Source organism: Sminthopsis crassicaudata, chromosome 2 (genome assembly GCF_048593235.1).
Source record: "Sminthopsis crassicaudata isolate SCR6 chromosome 2, ASM4859323v1, whole genome shotgun sequence".
Classification (NCBI taxonomy): domain Eukaryota; kingdom Metazoa; phylum Chordata; class Mammalia; order Dasyuromorphia; family Dasyuridae; genus Sminthopsis; species Sminthopsis crassicaudata.
Window position 1 is genome coordinate 448524700 of NC_133618.1, and position 9203 is coordinate 448533902.

Below are 9203 nucleotides of genomic sequence, written 5' to 3' on the forward strand. Positions count from 1 at the left end.
CCTGTAGAGGAATAATAAAGAGAATACCTGTGATTAGAAACTTCACTGATATTAATAGTACAATTTAGGACCGGTTCACTACAGCAAAAGGCAAAGGAAATAGACATTTAGTAGAAATTTGGTCACAACTGGTCCAGCACATCTTGGATCCAAGAGCTTTTGGGGTCGTGTATTTATGGCCACCTGCTTTTATTGTTTGTTTCCATTGACAGAATTATTGGCAGAAGGGATTATGGTCTGGGGACCATATAGTTCTTTAAGGAAGATGATCTTCAACTAGAAATTAAGCTTGGATGAAGTCAGGGTCCAGTTGATTTGTAGTTATAGTAGCTTGACACCTAAGGCACTTGACTGTGATATAACCATCTGTGGTGACATTGAAGGGATTTATAGGTCATTTAGTTTAATTCTTTCATTTTAGAGTCTAGAAAAAAGAAAGTGATTTCCTCAATATGACATAAAAAGAGCCAATATTATGTAAAATAGTCCTCTCTGTAGAAAAGGGCATGTACTAAGTTTTTGCTGTATCTTCTATTTTTAGCACTTGTTTAGAGAGCCGGAGAAAAGACCACCCACCGTAGTATCCAACACATTCACTGCCTTGATCCTTTCCCCCTTACTTTTGCTCTTCATTCTGGTAAGTAGCCACAATTAACATAATAGTTTGTGTTTAGAGGATGAGTCAAAAGCAGCGACTTTGCCAAAGTATACTTGCTTTTCTTTTATGGGGGAAAAAAAAAAGGCGGCAGCAGTGACTTACAAACATAAACAATTAATTGAATAAGAAATTATGTCTTATTATAATATACCAGGAATACAGAGGTGAAATATGACGTAATCCCTGCCCTGAAGGAGTTTATAATTTAGTAGTAATATATGGCATACACAAATAATTGTGACCCAGATTAGAATGTGATATGTGCAAAGAAAGAGTTACAGAGTGCTACAAGGGAGATATCACTTTCCAGTAAGGAGAACAAAATATCTATCTTAACTACAGTAGATATGCTTCACAGGAAGTGTGATACCTGAGTTGGACTTTGAAAAATGAAAAGGATATCAGTATGTAGAAACATGGAGTTTCTGCATATAGACCATGCTATAGTATGTGTGGAGGAGTTTGGTAAGAAATAAAGTTAGAATAATAGGTTAAAGTGAGACTGATGAGGGCTTTAAATATTTGAGAAAGGAATTAAAATTTTAAAAAATATAGGTACTAGGTAAATTGTTAGGGAGAATAGGGGCAAGTGCAGGTAGAGATTTGGGGACAAAGCTTCCATTAAATGAAAGTGGAAAAGACATAGAAATAATTTGAGAGCCAGAAGGATATAATGTTTGGAAACCAAGCCAGGGTCTAAGGTGAAATAGAGGAAAATGAAGTCATTGAATTTAGTGATAAAGGTCAGGAGTAGATGGGTGCTAAGAGGGAATGTTTAAAAAACCTTAGGAAGTTAACAAGGTTTTAAGGTTTGAGTTGGATTTTAATATAGGGGATAATTGAACAAATGTTCATCTGTAAAAGATTGGTTAAGCAAATTAGGAAGTACTTTGTAGTTATTAAAAATAGCAGGTGGACTATATTGTTGAGTTGAATATTTTATATATAAAGGAAGTGAAAAGAACAGAATTCAAAGTAATATATATAAACTGATTGAACTATATAAAAATACATCTGTACAATGACAAGGATTAGAAAAGAAAAGAATTTGAAGACCAGTATGCAATGTTCCTTACATTCTTTCTTCTGCAAAATTATATGGTCTAGATAATTTAAAAAAAAAAAAATTCTAAATGGTATGCTCTGCATTTTTAAAAACTTGAACCAGAGTGTGAAAAGCTTAGTAATGGCTCTTATTGACTTGTACATCCTGGGGAGCAAACAGCACGATTTTGATTTTGTAGCAAACCCTATCATTACTGAGTTTGCCTTTATCCAGTATTTGGAAATTTTTAGGATTGGAATCAATTGTGTGTGTGTGTGTGTTTTAATCTAAGTGATTGTCTAGCCTTTTCAGTTTTATGATTTTGTAACTTTATGTCTGAAAGTTGGGATGCCTTGCCAGCAGACATAATGAACTAGTGCCATGTCTATGATGAGATAATTTATGACCTTTTTTTTTCCCCACTGGGAGAAATTCCTTCTTTCCAGATTGACCACTGGTTTTTAAGCCCATTGGATTGTTGAAAGGATTAGTAATGGTACTGACCATATGTTACCTATATTTTAATGTCTTTTTAATGTGTGTTTTCCCAACTTGCAGTGGATTCGGCTTGGGGCCAACATTTCCAACTTCACCTTTGCTCCCAGCACTATTATTTTTCACCTGGGACATGCTGGTAAGTGCTCCAGACAGCTAATTCTGCTTCACCTTTATGACATTCATACTGCACAGGCAAAAGCCCTGTTAAGTGAACTCACAACCTATTAACTGTAATGACTTAATAGAATAACATTTCTTTCTTCCTCCTGGCCTTTTATAATGGTTAATATGGTGATAAACCTGTTTGGTCCATCAGCTTATAGCAGCCATCATTCTATAGTAGGCTTCTCTAGGCAAACCATTTACCTTCATTTTAATAGCCATGTTCATTTCAGGAGATTATTATATCTTTACATTGAACCACCTTCCTACATGAAAAGTGTTGATGGAGTTTCCCAGGGCTATCTATACTGCAGTGATCTTCTCATTTGCCAAAAGTGTCTGCCTACCTATTCAAAATAACTATTTCAGAGCCAAGTGAACTGATTTTGCAGTGGGAGTTTAGTATCCAAACCATATATAAAAACACCATTTTAACATATAGGGATTTTAAGCTAAGTTTAAATACCTTTAGTCTTTCCAGATCGGGCTACAAGGAGCCTTCATCTAAATGTTCTTAATTTTCTTTTTTTTTTTTTTAAATTTATAATTTTTTTCACAGTATATATGCATGAGTAATTTTTTTTTATTATTATATTATCCCTTGTATTCATTTTTTCCAAATTATCCCCTCTCTCCCTCTACTCCCTCCCCTTGATGACAGGCAATCCCATATATTTTACATATGTTACAATATAACCTAGATACAATATATGTGTGTAAATATCATTTTCTTGTTGCAAAAATGTTCTTAATTTTCAAAACACTTTCACATTCATTTTCTCATTTGATTCTCACAGCTCTTCTAGGAATTAGATAATACTAGAATAATTATCATCCTTTTTCATAGGAGAGAACTGAGTCTAAATGAGTTGTCTGAGGTCACACTGCTGAGTGGCAAATCCTAGGTCTGTGACATCACGCCACTCTGTTCTTTCCATGTCTTTTTGCAGTTATAGTATAGACAAGGTTACTGTTTTTATAGTCATCACTACCATAACAAGTTCTTAAAGTCCTTTGATACCTGATATTCATATCCTTTCTCTTAGCTATGCTTGGCCTTATGTATGTCTATTGGACTCAGCTCAACATGTTCCAAACCCTGAAGTACTTAGCCATCTTGGGGAGCATCACATTCCTGGCAGGCAACAGAATGCTGGCCTACAAAGCAGTAAAGAGGTAAGGTGGGGTGAGGTGGGGGGCATTCTGAAAGAGGACAAGAACCACGATGGGGATTGGTATCTCTTTATAAAATAATGTTGTTTTATAGTTTCATCGGCTCTTTAATAGCCAACCCTACTGGGGGTTTCCTGGACCTGGACCTGTACAATGACTTGTGACATTTCAAACAGACTGCACTTTGCCTATTTCTAGTGGTCAGCTATTATCAGGGTGAATCACTGTTAGTATCAATGTATGTTGGGAGGTGGGAAGCATGAAGAAAAAGACAATAAGAAAAAAAAAAGATGAAATATTCATGTATAGAGAAAATAAACTAGAGATAACTTGCTTTTTGGGTTGATTTAATAGAATTAGTTTTATTCTTAAGACTTGATGGATAAGGACTCTATATTCTGAAAAGATAGGAGATATATAGATAGATAGATAGATGTAGATATCTATATATCTACATATAATCTATCTATCTATGTAAAATCTTTACATACATAAGGTACTTGACACTTGGATCCAGCCTAGAAGTAGAAGCTATAATCACTGTCAGAAAAGCCATTTTCTTATCAGCATTAAGTATATTGAAACCTCAATAGTTTGTCTAGTGATTAGAATGAGGATGGGGAATAATTACTTTATGATGATTAAAAGGATTTAGAATAGCTGGCATGAGATTTGCTTTAATTCACTACATATAAACATTCTCTTCCCTTCCTCTGTTGAACCTGAGAGGTTTCTTATATGCAGAGTGTCAGTTATCCTGCCCTCTTAAGCCCTTTAGAATTGCCATCCTCATACCATTGAATTATAGCAGGTCATGTCCCCACTTTCACCCTTTTCATTTTTGTGAGATTCTCCCTTCAGACCTTGAGATAGTTGATAGAGCATTACTTTCTCCCTTCCAAGTAAAAGCTACATTCATTGCTTTTTTATCAAGTCCCTTTCCCAGAAGCAGCCTGCTATTCCTCAGCCCCAGGAACCTCCCATGTTCTGTAAGGAGTCCCCACAATACTGAATCAAGGTCTTCCCTCTTCTCAGGGGGTGCCACTTCTTTGTCCTGAGGCATTCCAGACTCAAATTCACCTGTTCCTTTAATTGCCAGCTCTTGTGGTGATTCCAGATAGATGGCAACTTGGATTTAAGGCAAATATAACAACAAAGATTTCTTTCTGTATGGTTTGTGTCTGTTAGAACTTGGATTATTTCAGTCAACTAAAGGCTGTCAGATAAAGGTAAAAATAATCATGTTTTTTGGGTACAGTACAGTGCTTTCCCTCTTCCCATTCACTTGGGTCTATGTATATATATATGCTAGTCTGAGGGTGGCTGGTACTTAGATTTAGTAGTGTCTCATCTAATTTGGCTACTGTTTAGCACATCAGAAAGGCTAACAAAAGGACACAAAATAGAATGTCTTATCATTGCCAAAGTTTCTATTGTAAGTCTTCCAACTGTCTTACTGTGGAGCATTGGGCAGAGAAATATATGTAGATTCCCTGTAATAGTCTGAACTCCTCCAGGGCTTCCCTTAGCTTCAACACTCAGCATTTTTTTTTCACCTTTCCAGCTCCTTCATGTAGCTTTACTTACCTTTGCCTTGCCTTTTGATGGGAGCTGAATACTCAAAGCAATTTTTGAAACAGACTAGCATTCTCTTTTGATTTACTCTGTAGAATCTCAGAGAGAGCAGGAATGCATTATTGTGTGAAAACACTGCTCTTTTGAAAGTTCCCTGGCAAAGTAAGCAGGACTGTGAAGGAGAGTGTTTCACTTGGGGGTTTGCTCTCCTTACCTCACTGTATAATCCTGGCAGAGGGCTGCTGTGCTGACTTGGGAGAGACAATTCGATTCCAACTAGAAAATGAGTGATACTAATGGAAGCTCTGGTGGATGTGGGTGTGTGTGTGTGTGTGTGTGTGTGTGTGTGTGTGTGTGTGTGTGTGTGTGCCTTTTCTTTCTTCTGCTTAATTCTCCTCCTCACTATCCTTTCTTGATTCTCAAACCCTCTTTCCTTTGGCAGGATCGCTGCAGAACAGAGCAGTAGATTGGCAAAATATAGGACACTACGGTAAACCCAAAGGGGGGGTCTTACTAATGACCAGCTCTTCCCAGAAGTAAGGGCCCTTTCTGAATTTACCTGCCTCACGCATGTTGGTTGTTCCATCTAATTCTCACCTCCCTCACTTCCTGGGCCCAAGCAGTATTTGAAATTTCTTTCCAATATGCTAGATAAGTCTGGGACTGGATCATGATGACCCCTGCCCCTCCCCAAGTTTGCCATTCTTTAGAGGTTGCCACATTACCTGTGCCAAACTGGTCCAGATATCTGATATATGAAGGATGCTATGATTCTCCTACCCTTCATTTTTTGGATGTGTTTAGTGCCTATAAAGGGGTGCCTTGCTGATCACAGTATAGTGAATTCGTCTCAGTGTAAGTGGAGTTAAACTTTGACCACCTCTTAAGGGGACCCCATTTCAATACCAAAAGGAACTCTTAAGGACTGTGTCAGAATGAGAATTAAGAGTATTTGAGGTGAATCTTTTCTGTGATTGGTGTTTGTGAAAAAGAGCATTGCATATTAATAAGGGCCAAATTTAGTTAGTGGCTCTTGCTGGTGTAGTCTTCTCCAGGCAGTGTTTTTCATACTTGTTATAAATTTTTGGCCACTTTGCAGCTGTAGATCTTGAGTCTCAGTGAATTGTATTGATAAGGTGAAGTGGACAACAGAATAAGGACTGATGACCACAAAAGCAAAGGTGACTAGATAGCAAAGCTGGAATCAAAAAATAGGTTCCCATTATTCAGAAAATGGCTAGGAGTGAGTGGCCTGGTCTATCTCCTGTGACTCCAAAACATCCAGTTAAAACCTTTTCTTCATTCTTAGGTCATTAATGGGATCCCTTTCCAAGGGCTAGAAGCAATTGTTTGACATTATATCGGTCAGTTACTTACAATAGGCCTATAACTGGAAGGAAAGGTATAATGACAGTTGAATTTTAGAGACCTGACTGTAGTTGTTGCTTGTACTGAAAGCTTTTCTCTCAGCCAGGCTGAAGCAATATGGTTTTTGGTCCCACCCTCCAGAAGAGATCAACATAGAATTTTACCCCTTATCCTATTTTATGAATCTAACCTGTTTTTCCTCAGCCCTCACTGCAAAAAGAGAGACTTCTTGGTTTTGTCATTTAGTCTGTTTCTTTTGTTTGAATGGTCTGCTAATCAAAGTACTGGAATTGAAGTCCTTGTTGTTTTTCCTGTTATATACTATAATAGCAAAAGAGGCATTAGTTTGATTCTCACATATTAATTTTGTGTAAGCTTAGATAGCTTTAGGGAGAAGGAAATTAACTTGATCATTTGTACTTGGGGAATTTTCTGAGTTGAATTTGGGATTTTAAAGAAAAGTTATTGGTCTTTATATTTGTGTCCTTTTTAGTCTGGATTGACAGTATTTTCTGTGTTTACTTGTACTCAAAGGGTAAAGGATTCTAAATTACTTTTGGGAGGGTAACAGTGCTGTTCATAGAAGGCATTCAATAAATGTTTGTTGGTTAATTAATTGATTGGAGTTAGGGTCGAGAACGTCAAAGCAAATCGTCAATCCAAGGGAACAATCAGGAGTCGGGGTCAGGTAACCAACCCGGGGTCGGAGATCCGGAGAGCAGGCTCTGGAGTGAAGCAGAGGCAGCAAACAGGAAGCGAGGACAGGAGCACAGGAGATCAGGATCAGGTCGCCAAGGCAACATCAGGAACACTGGAGAGCGGAGTCGGGTTGCTAAGCCAAGGTTAGGAACAGAGATCATAGTCAGGAGGGGTAGGGGAAGCATAGAGATAGAATTTTAACTTATAGTTTGGGGGTTGGGGGGGAATGCAGATCAGCAGCAAAATAGAGTGTACCTAGAAGCCTTCAGTACCTGGCTGAATCTAGTGGTGCCTTCTCCACTTTATCCTGGCTTGAAAAGCTAATCTTTGTATTCTCAGATTGCTTTCCTCATGGCTTTAACATGCACTGAGAGATAATAGGTGGAAGAAATTTCCTAAGATTCAAAGATAATATCTTTTTGTCCCCTTTCCTCCTCTAATCCCCTCATTTTCCCTTCTCTTGTCTCTCCCCTACCCCATTTCTGTTATTCAGGGGAAATCAATCTACCACTCTTGGTTCTTGGATAAATATTTGAGTTTCAGGCATCAGCAGACAGTTTTTAAACAGAAATTCTTAGCCAAGAAATTATTTTGTTCACATATACACTTCCCATTATCTCCCTCTTCATTGCTTATCCTATTCTCTCTTCACTTTCCCATAAACTAGCTAGAAACATTGGGATTTTTAAAATGCTTTGTTGAATAACAATGCTTTCAGATTGCATGCCCATGCTGCTGTCTGCATGCTACTTTTTATGTGAACACACTCCATCTCTTCTGATACTTGCTTTAGGAACAAGGGATGGATTAGAAGCCAAACCAAAAATGGAGCGTCTCCTAGATATATAGGATTTGGCTGTCCCTTTGGTTGCTTGTGGTTTCCTACAGAAAAAATTTTAAGTGTTCGTGCCTGCCCTTAGAATTTATTTCTGAATTAGATTCCTACCCCTTTCTGTAATTGAATCTTCATAATGTTGAATCCTCAGTGCTCTGGAGAACTACAGAGTGGAGGATGGCATTCTTCTGAGCTTTCCTTTTTCCTTGACAGAGGTGGACTGACTTAGTCTCTTGAATTTATATACCTCACTGGTAATGTGGCCATAGCCAGGGCTGGAATTGTTGCCTATTGTACTTTCCTGTTACTTTTACAAACTGGGAAAAGGGCCACAGGGAAGGAGGGATTGTGATTGCATAGTAAAATTTCGAGTATTTTTCCCATGAGATTTTGTTCAGTGAGCCAGTTTCCCTTCCTGGAAGCCAGGTTTTCCTTGGCTTGGAAGCATGACTGGTCCAGTGGCAAATTCTGGGGGATTTTGAAGCCCTTAATGCTTCCATACATAAGATATTGTTTGGCAAGTTGGAATCAACAAGATTCAGGCCAAATATTCTTTAACCTTTTCATCTGTTCTCTTGCTTTTCCTCTGGTTGAGATTCATCCTGTATTGGGGGAATGCATTGGGTGTAGTGTTACTGGTGACATCTTGTCTCTTTGTGTTTCCACATCCCATTCTTCATTTTTGTTTATCTTCTGTGTTTATGATCTTAAGAACCAGGATCTTTCAGTGTCAGAGATGCTTGGTCACCTGGTTGTCATTAAGTAGGAATTGCAACAGCAAATTAAAACCTGAGATAATTTTGCATTTCTCTCCCTCTTTTTCCAGAGCAACACAGTAGTACCAGAAGGAAGAAGGAAAATCTAAAAGCTTAAAAGAATGTTCCATGGAATAGAAACCAAGGAACAAATTGCATCCTGGAGAGTGGAACTTGGAACCAATTTTTGTTTAAAACAAACAAACAAAAAAAAAGTCTAGGATCTTATGGTTGTATTTTTTTTGCTTGTCTTTTGTTTTTTCACTCTTCTGTTGAGCAACTCTCTGTGAACCCAGATATTCAGTTCCTTTGAAATTGTGGTCATCAACTATCAAGAGGCTGTGATGAATTTCTTAAGAGTGCCCAGATGTTGAGTTTTGGAATGTTTGAAGTCTTAATTATTGTGATTTGTAATAAAGAGTCTGATGAGAGGAA

At 37.8% G+C, this 9203-nt stretch overlaps 1 protein-coding gene across 3 annotated transcripts in view; it reads left to right on the plus strand.

The window, feature by feature from the left end:
• Positions 1–9203, plus strand: part of RPN2 (ribophorin II) — a 50873-nt gene extending 41670 nt beyond the window's left edge. The window contains exons 14-18 of one of the 3 annotated variants that reach the window (XM_074292673.1): positions 542–637; positions 2262–2337; positions 3410–3539; positions 5554–5647; positions 8840–9203. In XM_074292673.1, coding sequence (XP_074148774.1) covers positions 542–637; positions 2262–2337; positions 3410–3539; positions 5554–5605 — 354 coding nt within the window. In that variant the 3' untranslated portion in view covers positions 5606–5647; positions 8840–9203. Of the gene's footprint in view, positions 1–541; positions 638–2261; positions 2338–3409; positions 3540–5553; positions 5648–7109; positions 7381–8839 lie in introns of those variants that run through there. The other 2 variants (XM_074292672.1, XM_074292674.1) reach the window with 2 other exon arrangements.